Source organism: Monodelphis domestica, chromosome 1 (genome assembly GCF_027887165.1).
Source record: "Monodelphis domestica isolate mMonDom1 chromosome 1, mMonDom1.pri, whole genome shotgun sequence".
Lineage (NCBI taxonomy): Eukaryota > Metazoa > Chordata > Mammalia > Didelphimorphia > Didelphidae > Monodelphis > Monodelphis domestica.
The window spans coordinates 460545079-460572464 of NC_077227.1; the positions used below are offsets into that span (position 1 = coordinate 460545079).

Below are 27386 nucleotides of genomic sequence, written 5' to 3' on the forward strand. Positions count from 1 at the left end.
GCTTTGAACCCAGGATCTTGTGACTGGAGGTTTGACACTATCCACTGAGCTTCCTAGTTGCCCTCCCTCAGGTCCCTTTGAATCTCAAGGCTCCTTGGGCAGGTCAGACCCAACCCCACTGCCCAGGGTGGTAACTGCCAGTAACCTAGGCTGACGGTGCCCTGGCAACCAGGCAGGGCCAACTTGCCCAAACAACTCTTGGCTCAACTTTTCTTTCACCTTTTATTTTGAGTCACTGGTAATGACCATCAGCAGCTCCCCAAAGATCCTTCAGTCTCACTCTCTTGTCTCTGATCTTCTAAGCAACCTGGCCCTTTTAGTGTGCTCCCTTATAGCAAGATATCCACTGGCTTTGGTCATTCAAGGAACAATCCAGACCTGATCTCAGGATTTTTCACCTCCATGGTAAGATTTTCTCTGGCACTATATACTAGTTCTGGGCTCCCCAACCTTTCCCAGAGGGACAATCTCCTTTATTTCCTCAGTCTCGGGGTAATGGGTAATGGGAAGTTAGGGTGTGGACGATTACTTCCCAGGCAAACCATAAGGGGTTGGTTGCTGGGGTAGCAGCATCTGCCTGCCAGAGTCCACAAGGTGAGATTTTGTGGTCGTCTTCCCAGGGCCTGCCTAATATGGTGGCCAGCTGACCTTGGGCTCAGCTCTGTCCCTGTGATGGAGGTTGCCCCACCCTGGCTAGATTTATAGACTATTCACCCAAGTTTGGCCATAGAGCCACTGGGATTTTCATATTTTGTGGCATTTTTCATCTCCCTTTATTTCTCTTAAGCTGCGAGCCAATCCGACTCTCCCCACCCACCAAAGTTTGACACCACCAGCTCTGAAAGGTGAGACCAGTCTGAAGTCTTCTAGCTCTTTTGAAGAAGCCAAGGCCCTAAGATAGCAAAAGCCCCTCCTCTTTTTCCTGGACACCTGGGTCCTTTCTAGGGAATGTTGGCTCTAGCCTTAAAGGAGGGGGAGAGGGGGAGGATCAGCGCTGGCCCCAGGGTCAGCCACTCTTCCTACTCACTGGGGACAGGGGGTCTTAAGGGAGGCAAGCAAACAGAGGCCGGAAACCATGGGGGAAGGAAGGGGGAGAGTCATCCATTCTGGGGGCTACTAGGAGTGGGAGAGATGTGTCCCAGGCACGTTCCAGAGAGGAAGGAAACCGAGCCACACTCCCCAGGGTAGCAGCCACTCTCTGGAGCCCTCCTCTGTAGGAAGCCAGCCGGGCCAAGAAGAGCTACTTTCCAGTCCAACTGGTCTCCCAGAGGAATGCTCCATCCCCTCCTGTTCCACTCCCAAGAGTCTCCTGTACAGAACAGCTCAGAGGTGAAGCCAAAAGTCAAAGCTGTGGCCCTCTCCAGGGAAGAGAAATTCTCCCTGCTTAGCAACACTAACTCACAAGGACAAACACGGTGGATCAGCTCTCTGGTCCTCTTCAATGTGACGAGCCTGAGGCATCTGGAGTTAGCTCCAGCTTCTCTTCTCAGGCTTTTATCTTTGAGTTTTTCCTCCCTTCGGTGCTTTCCGGATTCCCACAGCCCCCAGACATAGCCCCGAGCCAATGTCACCTTCCCTACATCCTGTCAGTTGAGGAAGCCCAGATCTCAGCCTCAGAAAGTGCTATTCATCTCGGGGGTGGGAGGAGAGAGAAGAGGCCAAAATTCTACTCACTTGGTATGGGATTGCTGATGTTTAACTTCATTGAGGTCTTGATGGTAGTCTTGGTCTAGAGTGTGGGAAGAACAGAGAGTGTCATCTAGGCTGGTGTCTCAGCTACCCTCTTCACTTCCCTCCACAGAGCTGAACTCTTCCTCATTCTTTAAGTTACAATTCATGCCATCCCTCCCTGTCACCAACCTGGCTCCCAGCGAGCTCCCTGACCCCCAACCTCTCCTGCACTTCCTGGACATATTGCTGACCTGACAATGTCTACATCCAGCCGTACAGCATTACTGACCTTTCTGTGTGCTCTTATCTCCCCTTAAGGGCAGGGACCAGGGCTTGTTTTTGTTTAGCCCTTACCTTCTGGGTATAAGGGCTAGGCAATGGGGTTTAAGTGACTTGCCCAGAGTAACACCGCTGGGAAGTGTCTGAGGCCAAATTTGAACCCAGGACCTCTTGTCTCCAGGCCTGGCCCTCTAGCCATTGAACCATCTAGTGGCGCCAGGGGCCATATCTTGTATACTTTTGTATACTCCCATGGAATCTAGCCCATAGGAGGTTCCCAGCCATTTGAAACTTAAAGCATTTACGTTTTTGTTTGACTTTTATTTTTCCAATTACATATAAAAAAACAATTTTCTACAATTGTTTTCTGACATTTTGTGATTCAAACTTTGTCCCTCCCTACTCCCCACTTCCCCGAGGCAGCAAATAGTCTGATATAGGTTTGTATTAAGATTTAATGATGAGCTCCTTGAATAATGTTAGCATTTTAGGGTTTGCAAAGCAAGGTGGTATATTTTGTTTTTGCTTTTGTTTTGATCATATTTGATGTTCACAACAACCCTGTGGGGTGTTGTTCTTATTCCCATTTTACAGATGAAGGGCCTGAGTCTGAGAGCAGTTAAGTGACTTGTCCAGAGTCACAGCTAGGAAATGTATGATTTATGAAGAATTTGAACTGAAGCCTTCCCAACTCCAAATCCAGCGGTCTCTAAATGTGCTGTCCGCAAGGCTCATATTGTCTTGTTATGTGCTGATGACAGCTAGCCAGGTTTTAGCTACCACAAGATCTTTTCCCTTTCCACTTCCTAGTAGAGGTTTGCTTAACTGAATTCCTGCCCCAGAGTCTCCATCTTACCTCTTTCCTGGCCTTGAGGACCAGTTCTACATTGCAGCTAAGTGTGGCAGCTGTTGGCGTGGGCACCATGTGACCCCGGAGAAGGAAGCTGAATTGGATTCTGGAGGAATCTGACATCAGGAAGCTCACCCTGGGGCTCTTGGGCACTTGGTCGTGGATTAGTTCCACAGGGTCAGCCTCTGGCCCCAGGTCCAGGGAGCAGCTGTCCAGTTGTGCAATGAGCTCTTCAATTGCTGGGGCCACTGTCACCTGTGGGAAGAGTGGTTCAGGACAGCAAGAAGGAGGGAGCCCACCAGCCCTTCGAGGGGGGCAGGGTGACGACTGGAGATGTGGAACCCTGGGACTTCCCTTATCATTCTAGCTGAGTGGGTGGCACTGGTGGACGCAGGGCGACTCCTACCTGCACATAGACTCGCTGGCCCAACTCAATGGTGTTAGAGGTCCGAAGAAATTGCTGGCTGTGGTAGGCCTCCATTTGGACAGAAAAGGCGCTGGTGTTAAGACACTCAACCTCTATCTGTAAGGAATGGGAGGCAGGCACATGGCTCTCAGCCATTCCAGGAAGATCCACGTGGGATCGTCATTCAAGTTACAGGCACATTGACCAGGAGGGACTTAGAGGTCTTAGTTGGGGTGGACCCATCTTGGGCCCAGGAATGCCATGAACCTTGTGTGGATGACTTTTATTCTGTGGAACATCCTGAAAAATGGAACTTGACCAAAGTTATACAGGAAGTCAGTGGAGGGGAACCTCCCTTACACTAGGACACAGTTGCATCTCAGCATGTAGTGGTAGACAGAAGAGGGAAATCCTATCCCATTCCCCTCAAACCCATTCTTTGGAGTCAAGGAGGGAATTGAGGAATGCCCATTTCCAGGCCAGGGAGTATGGATTAAAACCCAGAAATCTAGTGGGAGGTGGAGAGATGGGGGAGAGAAGGAGAAGGGAATTCCGGCTCACCAACACTGGTTCAGACCTGGAGGTTAAGGTCACAGTCACCTGGGGGAACAAATCAAGAATCAGAACTTAGAAAGTGTCAGAGCTGGACAGGACCTTGGAGAGTGTCTAAATCAATCCTCTCATTTTAAGAGGGAAAATCTGAGGGCTGGCTAGGTAGGGCAAGTTCACTGCCCGGCTATGGTCATAGAGTGAGCAAGTCAGGAAAAGTCATTTGTCCAACCTAGGAATTCCAAAATGTAAGGGAGCCCTCGAGGCTCGAAAAGATTACTTGAAGCCCGATCAAAAGTCCTCAAGATCTGTGTGCCCTCAAGAATTGGAACAGGTTGGAATGATTCGTTTCAAAAGGATGGCAAGTGCATGAGAGTGGCTCTTGACTGACCCCAGAGGCACCATGTAGGCTCTAGAGTAGGGAAAGAAGGCCTATGGGAGGAAACAGAACTGGGGAGCCCTGTCTGTTTGGACTGTAGGGAATGCTGGCTGGGGTTTGGTCCCCTGAAGCTCGGGTCTCAACTCACCTCATTGTTTAAAATGACACCTTTCTTCAGATTCATCCCGCACCCAGAGAAGGTGCTGCTTAACACAAACTGGTTATCTATCTCTTGTGACTGGCAACTGGGGTCTCGGAAGGAGAGGTGTTTGATCTGACAGTTCAGGACCTGGGAAGGAGCAGGGCAATATCAGGACATTGTTAAGAGCCTATAATCCAATATACATCTTCTTTCCCAACATGATGAACATGGAGGTATGTATTGTATGATAACACATATGTACAATATATGTTATGTGCCCTTTGGGGGAAGGGTGGGAGAGAGGAAGAGAACATAATTGTAAAATGGCAGAAAACAATTATTAAAGCTGTTGATATGTAAAAAAGAAAAAGAAATTATGTTTAAAAAGAGCCTACAATGTGGTCCGCATTGTGCTATTTTCAAAGAGCTTTCATTCTGCTGAGGAAGACACATAACTGAAGGTCTAGTTGGAAGGCAGGAACACATAACTCTAATATGTGATATTCCATGATGGGTGCAGTACAGAGGGGCCAAACAAGTTGTTATATGAGGCCCAAAAAGGAAGGCCATTATTGGTAGGGTTAATCCAGGAAAATTTCAAGAAGGAAGATATTTGAGTTGGATAAATTTATGACATCTTGCTATCTAAAAAAACAAGCAAACCCTTACCTTCTGTCTTAGAATTGATCCTTAAGTAGCAGTTTAAAGGCAGAAGGTAAGGACTAGGCAATTAGGGTTAAGCAACTTGCCTAGAGTCACACAACTAGGAAATAACTGAGGTCATATCTGAACCCAGAACCTCCTGTTTCTAGGCCTGGCTCTCTAGCCCCATCTTACTACCTTTTCCAGAGCCAGATCCAAGGATTCCTAGATCTGACTTATTTATAACATTTCTTCCACTTCTCTAAACCCAACTTTAAACTATAACAATGCTTTCCATACTCTAGGCCAGTGATGGCAAACCTTTTAGAGATGGAGTGCTGGGCCCTGCCCCCCACCTTAGACTCAGTGCCATGCCACTCCTCCCACCATTTGCTGTGCCCCACCCTTACCCCACACAGTGGAGGGAGGAAGCACTCCCGGGCATTGAGGTGGGTGATGAAAGGCACCTGGAAAAGGGAGTGGCCTGAGCACTCTGCTCCCCTCCAGCTCTGCCATCTGTGAGCCACTCACCTTAGCCCCTACGTGCTCCCATTGGGCTGCTGGACAGAGGGTGGAAGATGTGAAAAAATGTCATCAGACGTGGTGGAGAGGGGGAGGGGAGCAGCTCCACCTGAGTCCCTCTGCCTTTCTAGTAACAAACTCGGGGGGGGGGGTCTGTGTGCCCACAGAGGGCACTCTAAGTGCCATCTTTGGCACCCATGCCATGGTTTCACCATCCCTGCTCTAGGCAGCCTCCCCTAACCAAATATCTGCCCATACCGCAATAAATTCCTTCTTTAGCACCAATGTCATGCTGTCTGGGGAACACTGGGGCAAAAGCAGGGAGCTCAGCAGAGGAAAATAGCAAGTCATCATGAACGGAGTTGTCAGCACTGGAGAAGGTGAAGTTTCTACTGTGGAGGCTGTAGGAAAAGTCAAGAGATTAAGGCCAGGAACCCAACATTTCCAACTCCTTCCCACTCCTACCTATACTCCAATTACTCAACAAAGGGTGATACTCATGGGATTTGGGAGCTAGAAGGACTCTTAGAGGCCTCATAATTTTATAGCTATGAAAATTAAGATCTAGAGAGGTGAAGAGATTGGTTCTAAGTTATACAGTGAGTTAATAGCAGAACCAGGACTAAAACCAAGGCCTTCTGACCAATCAAGACTACAAGGTGCTGGATCATGGCTGAGATTTGGAGAAGGCCCAAGAGGTTCCCAGAAGGGACCAAGAAACATCTTAGAATATGTAGTCTCACCACAACTAGGGGCCCACAGGGAAATGTGGCTGGTGGCTGGAATTTCCACATAGGAGGCGATGGTGCTAGCATTGTACTTCTTCTGGACCTCATCAAGCAGTTCTTGGAGCGTGTCAGACCCAATGGAGCCAGAGATGCGGTTGTTGGGAAAGATCTTGAAGGAGTATTCACCTGTGGTCTGAGGGAGGGATGATAAAAACAGAGACAGAAAGGGTATATTAGGGAAGATAGAAATCAGGAATTGAGAGAAAAAAAGAGGGAAGAAAAGATGGCAGAGAAAGGAAGAAACAAGAAAGGAGAGTAGATGGAAGAGAAGAGATCAAAAGAAGATAGAAATACAGACAAAGAAGGGCAAAGATAGGAATGGGATGGCAGAGAAAGAAGCATTGTACAGTGAAAATTGCTTCCTTTTTTCTTGTTTGGCTCCAAAGAGCTGGGGACCTTCCATTCCTTCTCCTCCGGAGCTCCTTATCCTAACCCATGCAAACCCCATCTTCCTCCATCCCTTCCAATTCTAACAGTTCTTAACTCATTGACCTTCCCCAAAGTGGATAAGATATATGGGCAAAACTGAGAGGTAGACGAAATAGTTGACCTTATCCACATGGGGTGTCTAAGAGTTGGTTTCTCTCACCCTTAGTGAAGAGAAGGCAGAGGGAAGAGGGGGGAGAAGGTTGAGCTTACCTCGATCTGCACATTGTTGTGGGAGTCAATCAGCCAATTGATATTGCGGGGTCCCTGCAGGATCAGCACAGTTTCCAGTGTGGGATTCAGATTCCCCAATGGGCAGCTCAAGTTCATCTTCACCTCCACTGTCTGAGGGCTAAAAGAATCCCCCACCCCAAATACTCAAGTAATTAGGTGGGAAGAGGAGAGACTTCCTGGGAGAACTTGTCTTGCCATTGGGAGTTGGGCAATAGGACCATTCTATGGAGACTGGTAACAGAAATCATGGGAGCAAGTTGGGAAAGCAGCAATCCCAGGGAGTGGACACAGACTGGCAAGCTGACAAAGGATGAATAGAGTTACGGACAGAAGAATGGGACCCAGATGGGCGAATGCTGACCATAGGCACACAGGAAGAACTCCAGGGAGCTAAGGGGAGTAGTACTTGCAACCCTGACCAGACAATAGTTTGGGTCTTTGGGCCAGCTCCATTACCTGCTTGAGGGACCCTGTGTGATCTTCAAAACGTGAGCCACCTTCTTGCCCAGCCCCTTCCTGAAGCGGCAGCCTCTGACGCCTAGTGCAAGAGTCTTCCAGGTTAGGTGGCTGCCCATGTTGAAGTTCAACTCCGGGATACATGGGAATGCATATGGTAGGGCTGGGAAATGGATATAGAGAATAGGGTTGAGAGGTCACCCAGTCACTCCTGCTTTTGTCATAACCACAGTGGGGACAAACAAGACCTCCCAAAGGGAGCCAGATTTTCTGGCCCAACTCAGCATCAAGGAAACTAGGAGAACCTCGAGCGGGAGGACCACTAGTGAAAGTTGTGCTCTCCAGGCAATAATGTAGAGTCCTCGATTAGAAGTCCTGGGTTCTAGTCACTGCCCAGCTACTAAATTGCTGTAAAACCTTGACCAAGGTGGGAGTTTGGGGGGAAAGGAAAAGATTATGCCTGAGGGAGGCTTTTTCTTGAGGAAACTGACCTTGACCCAAGTGGAGGGTGATGCTCTGGGGGTTATCCATCTCTGCATAGGAGGTAATGTTGCCATGTGTCCTCTGGGCCCAGTCAAGGAGCTCTTCCCTTGTGAAGAAGTCCGGCAAGGGAGTGTAGTTGACATCAGTTGCCCCGAAGAAGACCCTATCGGGGTCCTAAAAGGATGAGAGAAATTCTCAGAAAGCTGCTCTTCAGAGGGCAGCTAGATGGCACAGAGGATAGAGTGCCAGGACAGGAGTCAGGAGAACCTGGGTTCAAATCTCATCTTAGATGCTTTCTAGTTCCCTGGGAAAGTCACTTAACCCTGTTTGCTTAGCCCTTGCCCTTCTATCTCAGAGTTGTCACTAAGTTGTCAAGTGGAAGAAGGGAAAGAAGGAAGGAAAGAAGGAAGAGAGAGAAAGAAAGAATGAGAGAGGGAAAGAGAGAGAGAGAGAGAGAGAGAGAGAGAGAGAGAGAGAGAGAGAGAGAGAGAGAGAGAGAGAGAGAGAGAGAGAGAAAGGAGAAAAGGAGGAAGAAAAAGAATTCTGTGAGTCTCCATCTGAGCTTCTCCACTTGGGATCAGACTTTCTCTATGTCAGGGTTTGCGGCTCACCCTCAGAAAAAACCTATTACTGTAGCAGGAACTTGTTTGGAGTATTTCCCATGGATCTAGGACTATGCTTTTTAACTCCATGAGGTGGGATGTAGGTCCCTGTCCCTTGCAGGACCTACATGAAAAAGTTGTAGGTGCTTTTTCTATCCTGTTTGTCTAAGTCAGGAGGTCCTGGGTTCAAATTTAGCCTCAGACACTTCCTTGCTATGTGACCCTGGATAAGTTTTATGAAATGACCCTGAGTATGTTTTATGAAATTTACCCTGTGGCAGGAAATATCAGTTCCAGCTCTGCTGAGGTACCAGACAACTGATCTGTAGTTCAAAGGCAGCAGATGAAGAGAAGGACAAATCGAGGTACATTGGAGGCAGCTTGAACTAAAGAGCTAGCTGTTAAATTTTTAGTATGAGGGGCAACCAGGTGGCTCAGTGGATAGAGACTGTAAGGATGATATTAGAAAATAAGTACTGTTTTATTAGTTTAGAGATAAGAAGTAGAGTGGCTGCTTGAGAAAGAACTGGAGTTTGAAGCAGAGCTGAGAGAGCGTGTTAATTTCAACTGCTGACAGTTATAACCATTTTTCGATGTCAATTACTCTCTCTGGCAGTTGGCAGAGACACACTCTCAGTGACTCTCTCAGGGCTGGAGGAGGTAACATCTTTGCCTCTCTCTGTCTGAGGGAAAGAGGAGCTCAGTGTTTTCCTTTCTCAACTTGGAACCACTATTGACTATCTATTATGGTTTTTATAAATTGTTTAACTCTGAGAAGACCAAAGAAAAACCTGGTCTTTGATTGGACTCTGAGTCTGTTAAGATTCTGATTGATTCTGGATTCTTGTTGAGACTCAACCAGCCCGCAGGGTCCTCAGAACAACAACCCTCAGGGCCTTCTCTCAGTGAAAGTCCCTGCCCTCGGAGCTTGGGGAAGCTGCAGCCCATCCCCCCCCGCAGGCCGAGGAAACAGCCTCACGGCCAGCGATTCTGAAGGCAACTTCCGGAAAGATCACTCGGACCTCAGGGGTAGGAGCGCAGAGTCAAATAAAATATATTAATAAAAAAAAAGAAAGAAAGAAAGAGACTCAACCAGCTAGCCTTTGCTATTTTATAATTTGAAGGCAAAGTTAAGATTTATAAGGATAATAGCAGTAGTTTTTATATAGATAGTATAAATTTGGGTTAGTCAGATCAGGGAGGATTAGTGTAGCCTGTGAAACACAGGAGAAGTGGTTCCTTGTGGAACCTGAGAGTTTTTTTGGGTGGATTGAGAATCCCTTAGAATTAGAAATCCTTTATTTATCCTTATATATTTCAATAAACATTTTATGTTTATAATAAGAATCTCTTTAGCATCCTTGTGCCTGGCCCTGAAGGGAAGTTCACATTTGAGCTTCATTTCATTACTGAGGATACTTTTGCTTACCTCTATCAAAAGTATCCAAATAGTTTGAACCTGATTGGCAAGTTAAACAGTTTTTTAAAGTTTTGAACCTATATTAAATAGTTTTTCTATCTGTATTTTGTGTAGTTCATTATTATTATTATTTTATTTTATTTTACAAGAGCCAGGCCTGGAGACAGGAGGTCCTGGGTTCAAATTTGATTTTAGGCACTTCCTAGTTGTGTAACCTGGGGCATGACATAATCCCAGCTGCCTAGGCCTTACCCATCATCTGCCTTGGAACTGATACTTAGTATCAATTCTAAGACAAGATAAGGGTTAAAAAAAAAAGAGGACAGAGCAACAACTATCTGAAGTGGTTCAGAAACAGAAGAAGAGATTAGAAGACTTCTGGAGGCTCCTCCTAGTCTTGAGACTCCTCCATCCCCCAATTGGACCTACTTCCATTGATTTCCACCCTTCCTTATCCTTAAGTACTTCCCCTAGCTTCTCTACCCAGGCCCTCTGGCTCTCAGCATTTCCTGATTTATAGAAGGGGAGCAGGGAGTTTCCATGCTCAAGCCCCCTTACACTATATCTATCCCTTTGTTCTTTTTCTTTTTTTAACCCTTACCTTCTGACTTAGAATCAATACTATATATTGGTTCCAAGGCAGAAGAGTGGAAAGGGCTAGGCAATGGGGGTTAAGTGACTTGCCCAGGATCACCCAGCTAGGAAGTTTCTGAGTTCAAATTTGAACCCAGGACCCTCCCTTCTCTGGGTCTGGCTCTCCATCCACCCAGCTGCTCCCTACTCATCCTTTTGGAAGGTAAGGCTTGGGGTTTCTCCTTAACCCTCCCCCTTCTGGCCCCCATGTTTGTCAGACTGAATCAAGGTCCAGGGTAGAGAGAAAGGTGAGGGGGACTTCTTAGGGGAAGGCCCTGGTTTTCTGGGCAGCTGGAGAACCAGGCTTCAGAGGGGATGCCCAGGGCCCTGTGGAAGTGCCACGTGTTACATCAGAGAGCAGTCACCGCTCCTGCCATTGTCTCTGGGTCCAGGGTATTATTAGCTGCTGAGAGGAAGGCGTTTGGCTGCTCCCCTCCCCTGGGCACAGGGCCCCAGCCTGAGCCAGAGTCAGCTATCACCTTCCTGCCCTGGGCCTCTGGCCCCTTCTTATGTCCTTTGCGTCATGCTCGGGTCCCTGCTGGCTCAGGACTCAGATCACTCACCAAGGCAGGGGCAGGCTGCCAGCAGGCAAGGAAATTGCCCAGGGAGAGCGAAGGGAAGGGAGTAGGTAGCTCCCAATGCCCTGGGATGATCTGGCAGAAAGCACCCAGTTAGGACACTCATGATCCAATCCTGGCCCTGCCAGCGAGTGACCTTGAACACTCGCCTCTGCCCAGACCTGGGCTTCTGGTCTGACACAAGGCGAGCAAACTACAGGGTGGCCAAGGCCACCTTACCTTCCTGGTGAGAGAGAACCCACAGCGATTTGCTGTTTACTGTCCAGCTGATTCCCCCTCTTGTTCCTGAACTGGTGTCTGTCTCTGATCCTCTCTCAGACATTGTTCCCATTTTTCTTGTGGCATTCTTTTTCTTCCTGGTCCCCACCATCTTTCCCTTTGTTCTTCTCCTTTCTCTCTGTTCCTTTTTTTTTTTTTTTGCTTTTTTCTTTCTCCACTTTGTCTCTCTACACTCTAGTTCTATCTCTCCTCTCTGAGGTTGTTTTCTTTGAGAACAACAGCTGTTAATATCTGCTGGTGGGGGAGTAATCCTGGCTATGAGAGATGGAGAGTATCATTGAGTCTGGAAGAGTCCAGGAGCTGATAAATACCCTGTCAGGGTCCTGTCCAGTTTTGCTGTTCTCCCTGAGCTCTTAGCCAGCTGTCCCTGGGCATGACTGCTTATATGCCTCCTGGGTGTGTGTCTTGTCTCTTCTGACTGTTTTCTACAGTCTTCCCTATTAGATTAACTGATTTCCAAGGACAGCTTTGGTCTAATGGAAAAATCATTGGACTCAGAGTCAGTAAAGACCTCAATTTTCAATCCTGCCTCTGAGACTTATCAGCTAATGTGTATAAGGACAAGTTACTAAACGTCTCCAGACCTCAGTTTCCTCAACTGTAAAATGGGGATAGTAGCACCTATGGTGCCTACTTCATAGAAGGATTGATATGGAGTTCAAATGAGACTGTTTATCTAGTACCCTGTTAACTTTACAGTTCTGGGTAAACATTCCTTTTTAATTAGAACATAAGCTTCTAGAGGGCAGGAACTGTTTCTTTTCTTTTTGTTTTGTATCCCCAGGACTTGGCATAGAGCGTCTGGACACATAGTAAGGGAGTTTTAATATGCTTCTTGACTGATTGATTCTCCTCAGTAGAGCTGTCCAATGATAGAATGTTCTGCCTAGTGGAATAAGCCCCCTTGGAAAGTGTTTAAGCAGAAACCAGATGAACAGTGAGAGATACTGCAGAGAACATTCTTGTCCTAGGTGGGATGATGGACTAAATGATTTTTTAGCCCCTTTCTAACACTGGTATTCTAACATATTCTTTTAGTCTATGGTCTTCTGACTTTCTCTCCCTTTCCCTCTCACTTTCTCCCTGTTCAAAAAAAAACCAGGGCTAAGAATGGAGATGGTGTTAGAGCTGTGGTGGTGAATCCATGGCATGTGTGCCAGAGGGGGCACTCAGAGCCCTCTCTGTGGGCATGGCTGTTGCCCCAGTATAGAGTTCATCAGGCTTTGTTACTAGAAAGCCAGAGGGATGTGCAGCTGGAATGCTCCCCACTCCCTTGCCTGAGGACATTTCTCATACCCCAGGCCCCTCTAAAAAGTCTGCCATCACTGTGTTAGAGGGTTACCCAAGGAGGAAGAGTTAGGGGAATCTCTAAGCTCAAGTTCAGTTTGGGCAAAAATAGACCCTAGCAGTCACTAGTTGAAGAGAGAATAATCATCTTTCCCGTTTGTGCTTTTTTTTTTTTACTTTTTTTCAGGAACTCTCAAGCATTGCCTAGAATTTCATAGAATCATCTCACTGGGACATTGAACAGGAGTTCTTCACTTGAGGCATGCAAATTTGTTTTCAAAAATAAATCTCTTGTGTTTTGCATGATAATACATGTATAACCCAGATTGAATTGCTTGTCTGCTCTGGGAGTGGGGAGGGAAGAAGAAGGAGATAATAGGGATCATATGACTTTGGAAAACTTATGCAGAAATTTGTAATTAAAAGAAAAAAGAAAAAGAAATTTGAAAATAAATATTTGATAGCTATTTTCATTACAATTTGCTTCCATTTTATTCCTACGTATTTCACTTGATTTATCTAAAAATGTTATTCTGAGAAGGTCATGGACTGCTATACCACCAAAGGGGTCCACCATGCCAGAAAAAAGGTTAAGAACCCCCTAATCTAATCCAACCTCCTTTGACAAGTCAGCAGACTGACTCACAGAAAGGCAATGTGCTTTGTCTAAGGTCACAAAGGGCATTAATGATCATGTCAATTATAATCTCACTTGACCTGGCTCTATAAGGAAGATGGAGCCAAGACTACGGCCAACAACAACAAAAAAGAGTAGTAAAAGATTTGAGACAGTTAATAATAAGACAGAGACCCAGGGACATAGAGACATACCCTCCCCAAGGTGAAAGCCAGTATTTCCTCCCAATCCAGAAAGGGTGCATCCATGCCCCCTGCCAACCCTCCAATCATTCTTGCCCAGAGCTCTCACCAAGGAAAAGTTGACTGGGATTCTTGGGGCCTGCAGCAGGAGATTGATAACACCCTGGACAATGAGGATGACTTGGACATGTCGGATCTGTGGCTCATTCCCCTCGTGGGCCTGAATAGTCAGCTCCAAGACTGAGATATCCTGGGAAAAAGAGACAGAGAAAAGATGGCAGTCAGAGTTCATATGGTTGCCAAAATTTGCCATTCTGGGGGTACAGAGAGAGAGGTTCCCCTCATTTGTGGGGATCCCCTGCCTCCTCCCTGCTTATGCTTCTGACTCTACAGTTTGCTTAACAAGAGAATTCTGGTAACTTAAGAGAATTCTCTATCAAAGCAAAGTAGCTGAAAGCACAGAAAAACTGGCTTTGCCACTCATTTCCTGTGGGACCAGAGTGGGGAGTTCATGGGAGACAAGCTGACTTCTAGCACAGTATTGCCCAGAGTGGCAAATGGTGTCACCCTCTGGAATGTTTTGGCTTAATTATTTTTCTTTGTCACAAAGAAAGGTTCATTTTGAAGGGAGGCATTGAATTGACTGTGATAAAAAGACAGAAGGCACCAATCAAATGCATTTAAAAATAAATTGGGGGCAGTCTGGTGGCTCAGTAGATAAAGAGCCAAGTCTGGAGATGGGAGGTCCTGAGTTTAAATCTGATCCCAGGTGACCCTGGACAAGTCACTTACCCCACATTGCCTAGCCCTAACCACTGTTCTGTACTGGAACCAATACTTAGTACTGATTCTAGGGCACAAGGACACAAGGTAAGGGTTAAAAAAAAATTTTTTTTTAATACATTGAGAGGAATTGGACTAGATAATATCTAAAATCCCTTCCAAATTTAAATCTTATTACCCCATAGTGGAGAAGGAAGTAGCTCTCTTAAATGGTCCTCAGAAAGCCCTGTTGGGGCAACTAGGTGGCTCATTAGATAGGGAGGTCCTAGGTTCAAATCCTGGGCAAGTCATTTCATCCCCATTGTGTACCCCTTACCATTCTTTTGCCTTGGAACCAATACCCAATATTGACTTTAAGATGAAAGATAAGGGTTAAAAAAGACTTGTATTATACATGTATACACATATAAATGTATACAGTACATGTGTAATATCCGGGCATATTAATACATGCTTATATACATGTATGTAGTGTGTAGTATTGAAGTGTAGCATTTGAAGACTTCTGTTGCCTACATAAACATGTAATTATATGTGTGTGCACATGCATGCATACATACATACATGTATTTGTGTGTGTGTGTATACGTATGTGTGAACGCATATACTCCTTGAGGTCAAGGACTATTTTTTTTGTGCTTTGTTTCCACTCTATCAAGGCACAGAGCTTTGCATACAATAGGATTTTAATAAATGCTTATTGAATGAATAAATAAACATGCATATAACCAGCCCACAATCCCCCTCACAAGTGGAGACAAAGGCAGAGGATGCCCTGGTCTCCCTCTGTACCTTCCTCGGGCTTTTGGGGGCTGCTTTGGGTATTCACTATAACTAGATAAATCTCACTTGGATAAATGGGGAGAGTAATAGGTAGCATTTGGGTTAGGGCAGCCAGGTGGCTCAGTGGGTAGAGCACCAGGTCTGGAGATGGGAGGAATCTGGGTTCAAATTTGCCTTCAGACACTTTCTTACTGGGTGACTCTGGAACATGAAAATGTTCAGTCTACAACATGAAAATGCATTTGCCAGTTATATAAGGTTAGAGAAAGATGACAGTGTGCCATCAGGAAGATCTGAGTTCAAATCTCATGTCTGTACTTATTAAGCTGTATGTCCATGGTCACTTAACTGCTCTAAACCTCAGCTTTCTGACCTATAAATGGAGAAAATCATGTAGGCCCTACAAGATTAGAACCAGCTATGGTATGATGGCTAAAGAATTGTTCAGCTCCCCCAAACCCCTGTACTGCGCCTCAATGCATACTGGCTGTGTGATCCTGGCCAAGTCACTAAAGCTTTCAGTACTTTAGGAAAACTCCTTTTTTTTTCCTGCTCTCCCCATCTCAAATTATTTGTTGATTTCTAGCATTCATTTTTCCTTAAATTTGCATTCAGAATTCTCCATCCAAGCCCCATCTTTGAGAAGGCAAGGAATATGATCTCAATTATACCCGTGAAATCATGCAGGACATTTCCACATTAGTCATGTTGCAAAAACCAAGAAAAAGAAAGTTTAAAGTTATGCTCCAATTGCACTCAGAGTTCCTTTGTTCTCTCTCTGGACGTAGATGACATTTTTCATCATAATTCTTTGGAATGATCTTAAACCGTTGATCACTGTACAATGTTGCTATGATTGTGCACAATATTCTGGTTCTGCTCACTTCACTGTGTGTGAGTTCATAAAAATTATCCCAGCTTTTTCTGTAACCGTCCCTGCATGCAGTGGATAGAGCACTGGGTCTAAAGTCAGGAAAAACTGAGTTCAAGGGGGCAGCTGGGTGGCTCAGTGGATTGAGATTCAGGCCCAGAGACTGGAGGTCCTGGGTTCAAATTTGATCTCAGATACTTCCTAGCTGGGTGACCCTGGGCAAGACACTGAACCCCCATTGCTTAATCCTTACTGCCCTTCTACCTTGGAACTGATATACAGTATTGATTCTAAGATGGAAGGCAAGGGCTTAAAAAAGCAACTAAATTCAAATCTAACCACAGACACTTATTAGCTGTGTGACTTTGGGTGGGTTACTTAACCTTGTTTGACTCAGTTTCCTTATTTATCAAATGAATCAGAAAAGAAAATGGCAAAATATTCAGTATCTTTGCCAAGAAAACCCCAAATGGGATGACAAAGAGTGGGGCACAACTGAAAATGATGACAAGAGGCACGAATATTCACACTAAAAAGTTAACGATTGTCTTTCCTGGATCAGTTCCTGTCTCACACTTTTACTGTCTGCCTCGGGCGCCATTTTGAAAAGCAAGCTATTATTAAACCCAATCCACAGGTCTATATTTAGGGTTTTCTGCATGCCCAGTTATGGGTGTATACCGTGGGGGTATTCACTGACCTCTATAGCATGGGCCCTCCCGTGGGGAATTCCTAAGAGAGACAAAACTGAGGATCTTTATGGTAGTAGGAGAAGGATTAGAAAGAAGAGCATGAAAAACTCAGGATTGGGGCACCGAGTTCAGGGCTGAGTGTCAGCCTTTAGGAAGGACTGCCAGGCTGGAGGAGGGTTCTAAGGGGCAAAAGAGGGTGATGAGTGACCCCCAAGGAGGATTGGAAATGAAGGAAGGAGAGCTATGAAGCCTGGAGAACAGGGGGAGAGAAGACAGCTGTCTTCCACACTGGAAGGGCTAGCCCTCTTGTTCTGCTTGGCCCCAGATGGTGATGTCTGAAGCGCTTCAGCTCAACACAGAAAATTTCCAACTATCCAACCATGGAAAAGGCTGCCTCCAAGAGCATCCTATTAATGGTGGTCTTGGTAGTGGAGGCCAGATTGCCACCAGGTAGGGATGTGGTAAAGGGGATTTCTGCTCTAGAACAGGTTATCAGACATTCAATTGATAAACATTTGTTAAGTTCTATTTGTTTAGTCATTTTGTCGGGTCTGATACTTCATGATCCCATATGGGGTTTTCTTGACAAAAATACTGCCGTCACTTGCCATTTTCTTCTTTGGTGGATTAAGGCAAACAGAGGTTAAGTGACTTGTCCAGGGTCACACAGCAAGTAAGTGTCTGAGGTCATATTTGAACTCAGGTCTTCCACTGAGACATCTAGCTGCCAAATATTGTGCTAAGTACAAGGAATGTGAAAAAAGGAAAAAGCTTGGGCCCTGCCCTCAGGAAGCTGCCAGTCTAGTAGAGGAGATGGAATGTGGCTAGCTATATACGTGCACAATATAGTCAGTCAGTCAATAAGCGTTTCAGTGCCCACCGTGCGCTAGACATTGAGCTAAACCTGGGAATACAGAGAAAAGACAGACACTGCCCATGAGGAAGGTGATCTCAGAGGGAAGTTGGTGAGGGGGGAGCAAGAGGGGCCAGAGGACGGAGGGAGGATTGGAACTGAGCTTGTAAGGAAGCCAAGAGGCAGAGCTGAGGGGGCAGAAAATTAAAGGAATGGAGAGCAGGAGGGAGAAATAACCAGGACCAATGCTTGTAGGTAGGAGATGAGGTGTAGGTAAGGAACAGAAAGGAGGTCGTTTTAGCTAGAGGGCAGGCCTGGAGTAAAATGTAAGAAGCTTGGAAAGGCAGGAAGAGGCCAGGTGGTGGAAAGCTTTAGCAGAAAAAAAAACAACAAAAAAGGATTTTATATTTGATGTTGGAGGTAATAGGGAGCCACTGACCTTTATGGAGTGGGATGGTGGAAAAGAGGGAAGCTGATGTATTGCATATTCAAACTTGCATGTTAGGAAAATCAATACATTGGCTGAGTAGAGGATGGATTGGAAAAGGGAGAGACTTGAGGCAGGGAGACTGGATGTTATTGTTGTTCAGTCATTTCAGTCGTTTTCAACTCTTATTTTTCTTTTTTATCCCTTTACAACTGTATATTGGTTCCAAGGCAGAAGAGAGGTAAGGGTTGGGCAATAAGGGTTAAGTGACTTGCCCAGGGTCACACAGCTAGGAAATGTCTAAGGTCAAATTTGAACTCAGGGTCTCCTGTCTCCAGATCTGGCTCTCAATACACCCAGCTGCCCCCAATTTAGTAGAATTTAAAAGAAATGCCTAGAGTATCTCTAGAGTAAATGAGCTATTTTTTTGTGTGTGCCAGTACTGGACTGACACATGTGTATGTATGAATACATTCGGGGAGGGGGTAGGAGGAAGAGGTGATAGCTTAGCATAGGGAACAGTGTCAGAAAGACATGGATATAAATCTTGCCTTTGACATTTACCAGCTATGTGACCTAGGGTAAATCACTGTGCCTTGTATGGGCAGTTGGGGGGTACAGTGGAGAGAGTACCAGATCTGGAGTTAGGAAAATCCATCTTCCTGAGTTCAAATCCAGCCACAGCCATTTAGTTGCTGTGTGACCCTTGGCAAGTCACTTAACCTTGTTGGACTCAGTTTCCTCATCTGCAAAATGACCTGGAGAAGGAAATGGCAAACTATTCCAGGATCCCTGCCAAGGAAACCCCAAATGGGATCACAAAGAATCAGACATGATTGAAAAGCAACTGAGCAGCAGCAAAATGGTCCCTTTTGTGTACAGATTTTTTGGTTTTCTTAAACTTGTCTTGATAGGATGGGGACTGGGAAGAAAAGAAGTCCTGCCTCATTTTCCAATTCTCCCTGGGAAACAAGTGATAGCCCTTTCTCCAAAGAGAAAGAGAGAAAAAACATGGGCCTTAGCACTTGTTTATTTGGGCATAGGATTTGGGGTTTTGGTTTTAAAAGATTACTCTATTACAAAAAGGAACAATAGGGAAATGGGTTTTATGTGATAATAGATGTATAACCCAGGTTGAATTGCTTGTCAGGTCAGAGAGAGAGGAGGGAAGAGGGGAGGGAGACAACATGAATCATAAAACTTTGGAAAACTTGTGTGGAAATTTGTCATTAAAATATAATGAAGATAAAACATTATTTTAAAAAAAAACAAAGAGAAAGAGAACATTCAGGTTGCCCAGCACAGTGACAATCCCAAGGGTGAGCATGCCTTGCTGAGGAGATGGGGTGAGGGCAGATGATTTGGTCTCACTGGACAAGGAGCAGAATTTGGGTCTCAAGAACATAGGTTTATGTGGAAATGTACATAATCTTCTCCAAAAATTCCTGATAGATATCTTTATTTGTAATTTCAAATTGATTGATTGATTGATTGGTTTAGGCTATTTTCCCATGGTTCCATGGATTCATGTTCTCTCCCTCCCCTCTTCCCTCCCCCCTCCCGGAGATGACAAACAATTTCACCTGGGTTACACATGAAATATGTTTATTATTAAAAGTAAATTCATGTTATTTTAAAATTTTTAAACTTTTTAAATTTATGTTATTTTTTACACGGTCCCTTCTCCTTCCAATTCTATGATCCCATAATCCTACGCTCTTTGTTGTGATGTCTTTTGGTGGATGGAGTTCCCAAGCCACCAGTTCCTGACTGGCCAGATTACAAATTTTTCCTCTATTTGCCCCCACGGCAGAGTGAGTTCTGGGAAAAGAGCTCCCCTTTCTCCGCCGCGCCAGGCAGCTCCCCTTGTCCTCCACCCACCTCTCCGGCCCTGAGAAGAAACCCCACTCGTCTGGGGAGCCACGGCCTCCCTCCCCCTCCTCCTGCGAGCCTGGCGAGGCTCATGTGACGTCCGGAGCGCCAGACTCGGGCTCTGGGCCCCGGCCTGACCCGGGGTTCCCTCCCTCCCCCTGGCCATGCGGGGCCTCCGTTTCTATTTTTGTTGCCTGTGTTTTCCAGAGACCATTGTTGATGGACCCGGCAACTGCGGGAAAGGGGATTTTGTCTCTGCGTCCCCCGCGCGTTGGGAGTCACTTATAGAAAGCGGCTTCCAGTAATTCTTCTACGAGTGGAGCCAGGAGGCCGCTCCTCCTCCCTCTCCTCTTCCAGGCCCCCTCCCACCCGAGCCCAGCCAGGAGCCAGCTGTCTGTGAGCCCCCGGCCAGACACCGCGAACTGCTGCCGCCCGCCAGGCCCGGGACTCGGAGCCCTCCAGGGAAGCCGCAGGATGCCGGCAAGAAAGGCAGCTCTTTCGAACCAGCCGGGCTCTGCCACTGTGCCTCACTGGGCTCGGTATTCTCATCAGGACAATGGGAACAGCCGTGACAGGTCCTATGCGTAGGGCATTGGAAGGTTTTCCAAAGTGCGCTACATAGGTAGCCTCATACTCAAAAGTAATGTAAAATGTAAAAAAGTAAAATTAATTATATATATAATGAAATAATAATAGTGGGCAGCGGGGTGGCTCAGAGACAGGAGGTCCTGGGTTCAAATCTAGCTTCAGACACTTCCTAACTATGTGACCCTGGGAAGTCACTTAACCCCTAGCCCTTAAACCCCCCCCCCCCAACCTTCTACCTTACACAGTATTGATAAGGTACGGGTTTAAAAAAAAAAAGTAATAAAAGAATAGGGGGCAACTGGTTGGCTCAGTGGACTGGGAGATCCTGGGTTCAAATCTGCCCTTGGACATATCTTAGTTGTTCTTACCACTCTTCTGTCTTGTAACCACTATACAGTATTGATTCTATGATGGAAGGTAAGGGTTTAAAAATTATTATTAATAATTATAATAGCTAGCATTTCTAGAATGCTTAAAGGTTTGCAAAATGCGCTACAATTTGTCATCACAAGAGCCCTGAAAGGGAGGTACTATTGTTATCTTTGTTTTATTGATGAGAAAATGGAAGACAAGAAAGATTAAAAGAGTTGACTGGCTAAGTATCTGAGGTTAGATTTGAACTCAGGCCTTCCTGACTAAGACCAATGCTCTATGTATCGTCCATATTGCCTCTTGCAACATGCTTTATTTTAATTTTATTTTATTTATACCTTTACCCTTTCTCTTAGTTCTAAGGCAGAAGAATGATAAGGGTTAGGCAATGGGGGTTAAGTGACTTGTCCAAGGTCACACAACTAGGAAGTATCTGAGGCTCTATTTGAACTCAGGTCAGACTCTAAGTCCAATGCTCTATGCACTATCCACACAGCCTACTACAACACACTCTATTTTTATTGTATTTTATTTCTTTTATAAACCTTACCTTCTGCCTTAGTTCTAAGACAGAAGAGCAACAAGGCTAGATAATAGGGGTTAAGTGACTTCCCAAGGTCACACAGCTAGGAAGTGCCTGAGACCAGATTTGAACCAGGACCTCCTGACTCCGGACCTGGTTTTCTATCCAATGTACTCCCCAGCTGCCTCCTGCAGTCTTCTTTAGTAGAATATTATGCAACCCCACTGACAATCCCTTTCCCAATAACCTGACAAGGGTCATTGTGAGGATGAGAAGATGTTTCGGAACATATTCCCCCCCCCCCCCCATGGTAAGAGGATGTCGCAGTAGATAGAATACTGTACTTGTCCTCAGGAGTTCAAATTTAGCCTCCATTACATACTAGCTAGCTATACTGGGCAAGTGACGTAAAATCTACTTGCCTCAGTTTCCTTATCTGTAAAATGGAGATGATAATGACACCTTACAGGGCTGTCATGAACAGAGATGTCAAACATGGAAGTGTGGACCTCAATAAGAATAAAATGAAATTGGGGAATATTTAACAAAATAAATAAAAATACAATAAAACATAGTAACATTACATTTTAAAACTAAGTCATGGGGGCAGCTGGGCAGCTAAGTGGATTGAGAGCCAGGCCTAGAGACAGGAGGTCCTAGATTCAAATCTGGCCTCAGACACTTCCCAGCTGTGTGACCCTGGGCAAGTCACTTGACCCCCATTGCCTAGCCCTTACCACTCTTCTGCCTTGGAGCCTATATACAGTATTGACTCCAAGATGGAAGGTAAGGGTTAAAAAATTAAAAATAAAAAAAACAACTAAGTCATTATGGGGCCTAGATAAGTCAATATGTTGTTGTTGTCTAACTCAAGCAAACATGGTTAAATGATTTGTCCAGGTTCATACTAGTAAGTGTCTGAGGTCAGATTTGAACTCAAGAAACTGAAGTCTTCCTGACTTCAGCCCAATACTAGCTGGGTCAAAATGAGCAGCTAAGTAGCTCAATGGACAGAGGGCTGGGTCTAGAGTCATAAAGACCTGAGTTCAAATCTAGACTTAGATACTTCCTAGCAGTGTGGCCCTGAGGAAGTCACTTTGCCCTGTTTTCCTCAATTTCCTCATTTTAAAAATGAACTGGAAAAGGAAATGGCAAACCACTCTGGTATTTTTGCCAAGAAAACCCCAAATGAGGTCACAAAGAGTAGGACATGACGAAAAATGACTGAACCATAACAAACAAAACAACAATATGAGACTGGGGGGGGGGGGTCTTTATGTATAGATTAGTGACTGGTTTCTTATTGAGTTTGATACCACCTGTAGTCATGATTAAATGAGATAATATTTGTAAAAACACTTTGCAAAGCTTAGTGTACTATAGAATTACTAATTAATTATTTTAGCTATTATTTTTATCATCATCATTATTATTATTATTGCATCAGCTGGCAACATAGTGTAGTAGTCAGAGAACTGACCTCTAAGCTGGGAAAATCTATATTTAAATCTTGTCTTTAACAGAGTAGCCATAATTAATGGCCATACTATTGGTGGAGTTGTGAACTGACCCAGCCATTCTAAAGAACAATTTAGAACTAACTGTGCCCAAAGGGATACAAGACTGGGCAAACCCTTTGACCCACTACTAGGTCTGTGTCCCAAAGAGATCAGAGGAAGGAGGAAAGGGTCTATTTGTACAAAAAATCTTTATAGCAGCAAGGAATTGGAAACTGAGGGGAAAGTCATCCATTGGGGAGTGGCTGAAGGAGTTCTGATATGATTGTGTTGGAACACTAATGTGCTATAAGACATGACAAGAAGGATACTTTCAAAAAACCTGGAAAGCCTTGTATGAACCAATGCAAAGTGAAGTGAGAAGAATCTGAACACTGTACACAGTAACAGCAACATTGTATGATGATCAACTGCAAAAGACTTAGCTCCTCTGGTTCCAAAGGATTCGTGATTTTTAAAAATACCATCTACCTCCAGAGAGAGAACTGATGAACTCTGAATGCAGACTGAAGCATACCTTTTTCACTTTCTTTAGTTTTCTTTCTTTTTTTGTTTTTTTTGGCAATCTTTATAATATGGAAATGCATTTAATATGATTTCACATGTATAATTGGTATTGAATTTCTTGCCTTCTCAATGGGTAGGAGAGCAGCAAGAGGTAGGAAGAGAATTTGGAACTCAAAATATTTTAAAATAAATGATTATTTTATTTTAAAAATAATTTATTACTTTATGACTGGGCAAATCACTCAGCACCTTGGCTCTGTGTTGTAATTGGAGCTCTCTCTCTCTCTCTCTCTCTCTCTCTCTCTCTCTCTCTCTCTCTCTCTCTCTCTCTCCTCCTCCTTTCCCCACATCTCCCTCCTTCTCTCTCCCTCCCTCCCCCCCCTTCAACTTTCTTTTTAAGTAATATTCTTAAGACAGAAGGGTAAGGACTAGGCAAATGGGGTTAAGTGACTTGCCCAGGATCATGCAGTTAAGAAGTGTCTGAGGCCACATTTGAACCCCTATCTCCCACCTCTAGGCCTGGCTGTCTATCCACCGTGCCACCACGTTGCCTTTCTACTATTAGTCTTGAGAGTTACAGAGAGTGTGCCAACCTGCATTGATAGATGAAGTGCCCTCACCTGGGAGTCCCCTAAACCAGTGACTGGTGCCCTATTCATATCCCCAGCCAGCCCCAGGGGAGGGGGCAGAACTCCCTTGCCCAAGGCCTGGAAGTCTGCTTTCTGACAGGATTGCTCATTGTCATCAAGATGAGTCACTGTCTTATTAGTCAAAAAATACTCAAATCTCAGCATCTCCAGTCACTGTTGTTCAAAGGGTAGGTGCTTCTGGAATCTACGTAAGAGCTGAATCATCCCCATTGGCCTGGGTTTGTGAGGGATGTTTGTGCTGAGGCTGTCTTATCACATCTCGGAACAGGGGGCCTGCCTGGAACCAGTGAGACACCCAGCAGTGGTTTCCTGACTCCTGTGGGTCATGATGTGACTTGGGGGCACCTTTAATGGAGCCCTTCCCTTTTGCTAGTTCCTGTCCCTGTCGCCACCTCAAGCTTTCCAGAACCATTAAAGCCCAAAGAAGCCAAGCCAGCTAAGCTCCCATCTCTGGATGGCCCATCTCCCTAAAGCTGCCCAGCTGCCTCCCCCAGAGGGGGCTCACCTTCCTCAGACAACCCCCCCAACCAAGGGCTCATATTGGCTTTGTCCCACCAGGCCACATGAGGGAAACTCATGACTTTAAGGAATCTCCAGACTTCATGAGAGAAATTCTCTCTCCTCAGATCAGGAAGGGACACAGGGCTGGGGATTGATTTCAAATGGTTGGGGAACCTGGGGCTAATCAGTGTTCCCTCCGAACCTTACCTGGAGAGAAGCAACTGGGCCCCCATGATAACCCCCAGAGAAAAGCTTTAGAAGATACATAATGGATGAGCAGAATATAAGCTTCTTGGGGACAGGAACAGTTTCATTTTTGTCATCATGTGCCCATTATAGCTCCAAAGCTTAGAGACTGAGGGAAAACGGTATCTTCCCTCATTAAAATGTAAACTCCTTGAGGATACAGATTATCTTGCTTCTTTATTTTGTTGGGCAAATGTCTAGTACAAAGCAAATGCTTAACAAATGTTTGGAGGCAACCAGGTGGCTCAGTGGATGGAGAACCAGACCTAGAGATAGGTAGTCCTGGGTTCAAATGTGGCCTCAGACACTTCCTTGCTGTGTGACCTTGGGCAAGTCTCTTAACCCCCATTGTCTTGCTCTTACTGCTCTTCTGCCTTGGAACTGATACTTAGTATTTATCTTAAGACAGAAGGTAAAGTGTTTTTTTTTTTTAAGTTTGTTTGAACTATCTATCCACCTATTCATCCGTTTATCTATCTATCCATCCATCCATGTATCTATCTACCTGTCTGTCTGTCTATCTCTATTAGTCTGTCAATCTGTCTGTCTATCAAGTGCAACAACTATATCCCTGGTCTTTGCATCCCACAATGCCTAGCACATGGTAGGCACTTAATGATTGTTGATTGGTTGACTGTCATCTGACCTTCCCAGCCCCAATAAACCGACAAAGAAATCCATTTTATTAAGGATAGCACTCAGAAAATTGAGGAAAATTTGCATCATTTACATATGATATTCTGTGGGCAGCTAGGTGCTCACTGGATACAGTGTCAGGTCTGGAGATAAGAGGTCCTGGGTTCAAATGTGGTCGCAGACACTTCCTAGCTGTGTCACCCTGGGCAAGTTACTTAACCCCCACTGTCTAGCCCTTACCTCTCTTTTGCCTTAGAACCAATACTTACTACTGATTCTAAGACAAAAGACAAGAGTCTAAGGCAAAAAGGAATGATGTTCTGGTGGGTATCTTGGTAAGAAAGAGCTACCTTGTTCCCTATAAGATGCCCAGGGCACTGCCTTCACTCCAGGATAAGGCCTGGTAGGAACAGCTGGACCAAAGTTCTGTTTACTATTTGTTTGTATTTTTTTTAATTTCTCAACTTTCATCTTTGAATCAATACTAAATATTGATTCCAAGGCAGACGAGAGATCAAGGCTAGGCAAATGGGGTTAAGTGATTTATCCAGACCCACACAGCTAGGAAGTATCTAAAGCCACATTGAACCGGGGTCCTCCCAACTCCAGGTCCGACTCTCTTTTTATCGTTGAGAGAAGGCGTCAGATTTGGGAGACTTATTCTGGGCCGCTCTAATCGCTGGTCTGTAGCCAACTGGGCAAGGGCTCACTCACCTTTGGAAACCTCAGGTTAAGGATATGGACTTCCTGGGTGGAGTTGTGATTCCTCTGGCCCAGGCAGCCCCAGGAGACTTGCTCTGGGGTGTATGTCACCTTTCCTGTTTCAGAGTCTGGGAGCTCCAGGTCACAGACATCTTTCTCCAGAGGACCTAGTAGGAAACACAAGCTCATGGTCAGGGAAAGGGAGATGGGAGGGGAAAGAAGAGGACAGACCCTGAGCCAGGAGGATTGGAGGTGATAGCCTCAATGTCCCTCCCTGCCTACTGGAGAGGGCTGTAAGGGCCAGTGCATAAGAAGGTGTATATGGAGGCAACTGGGTGGCTTGGCCTAGAGATAGGTGAAAAGGGACAGAATCCCAACTATGTAGGGAATAGCTCATGGAAGAAGATAGAGAAAGAGGGGCAGCTAGTAGCACAGTGGATAGAGCACCAGGCCTGGAGTTGGGCAGGACCTGGGTTCAAATCTGACCCCAGACACATCTTAGCTGTGACCTTGGGCAAGTCACTTAACTCCTATTGCCTAGTCTTTACTACTCTTCTGATTTGGAACAAATACTTAGTATCCATTCTAAGAGAGAAAGTAAGGGTTTAAAAAATGAGACATTGTATATGACTGTTAGCATTTCTATGGTAAATTCAAGGGATGAGGAGAAACTTTAATATGTGATTTCAATGAACAGTTTGCCCCTCTGATGGGCCTGGATTAAAAGACCTGAATTAAAATCTAGCCTCACAAGATTTCCAGCTAAGCAATCCTGGACAAATCATTTAATCTCTATCTGCCTCAGTTTCCTTAACTGAAAAATAAAGAGCATCATAGCATATGCTATACAGGATGGTTGTAAGGATGAAAGGAAATCCAAGGGCAGTTGGGTGGTTCAGTGGATGGAGCCAGGCCCAGAGACGGGAGGTCCTGGGTTCAAATCCGACCTCAAATACTTCCTAGCTGTGTGACCCTGGGCAAGTCACTGAACCCCCATTGCCTAGCCCTTACTGCTCTTCTGCCTTGGAACCAATACACAGTATTGATTCTAAGAAGGAAGATAAGGGTTATTTAAACAAACAACAAAAAAGAGGAGATCCAATGAGAGAATATTTTAAGCACTTAGCAAAGTGCCTGCTACATAGTAGGCACTTAATAGATGCTCATTCTCTTGCCACATCAGGGGTTAGGCCCTGGAATTCCCAGTCTGCTTTCCATTTATTCATGCCTTGGCTTAAAAGACAGTAAGTAAGTAAGTTAAGTAAGTAAGTAAGTAAGTAAGTAAGTAAGTAAGTAAGTAAGTAAGTAAGAAGTAAGTGATGGTTCAAGGAGGGTATTCTTTCTTCTGAGTTCCTCAAAGCCAATGCCATGACTTGGGGAAGATGCTCAAGGGGATACTGATGAGGGCAGGCACTGCC

General features: G+C 45.2%; 1 protein-coding gene across 1 annotated transcript in view; it reads right to left on the reverse strand.

The window, feature by feature from the left end:
* ENG (endoglin) overlaps window positions 1-27386 on the reverse strand; it is a 45538-nt gene that overhangs the window by 2595 nt on the left and 15557 nt on the right. The window contains exons 2-13 of the mRNA XM_007475049.3: window positions 25981-26135; window positions 13555-13695; window positions 7836-8001; window positions 7345-7507; window positions 6868-7006; window positions 6184-6361; window positions 5699-5841; window positions 4283-4423; window positions 3768-3806; window positions 3207-3323; window positions 2807-3055; window positions 1675-1729 (exon numbers count right to left, since the gene is read on the reverse strand). Coding sequence (XP_007475111.2) covers window positions 1675-1729; window positions 2807-3055; window positions 3207-3323; window positions 3768-3806; window positions 4283-4423; window positions 5699-5841; window positions 6184-6361; window positions 6868-7006; window positions 7345-7507; window positions 7836-8001; window positions 13555-13695; window positions 25981-26135 — 1686 coding nt within the window. The remainder of the gene's footprint in view (window positions 1-1674; window positions 1730-2806; window positions 3056-3206; window positions 3324-3767; window positions 3807-4282; window positions 4424-5698; window positions 5842-6183; window positions 6362-6867; window positions 7007-7344; window positions 7508-7835; window positions 8002-13554; window positions 13696-25980; window positions 26136-27386) is intronic.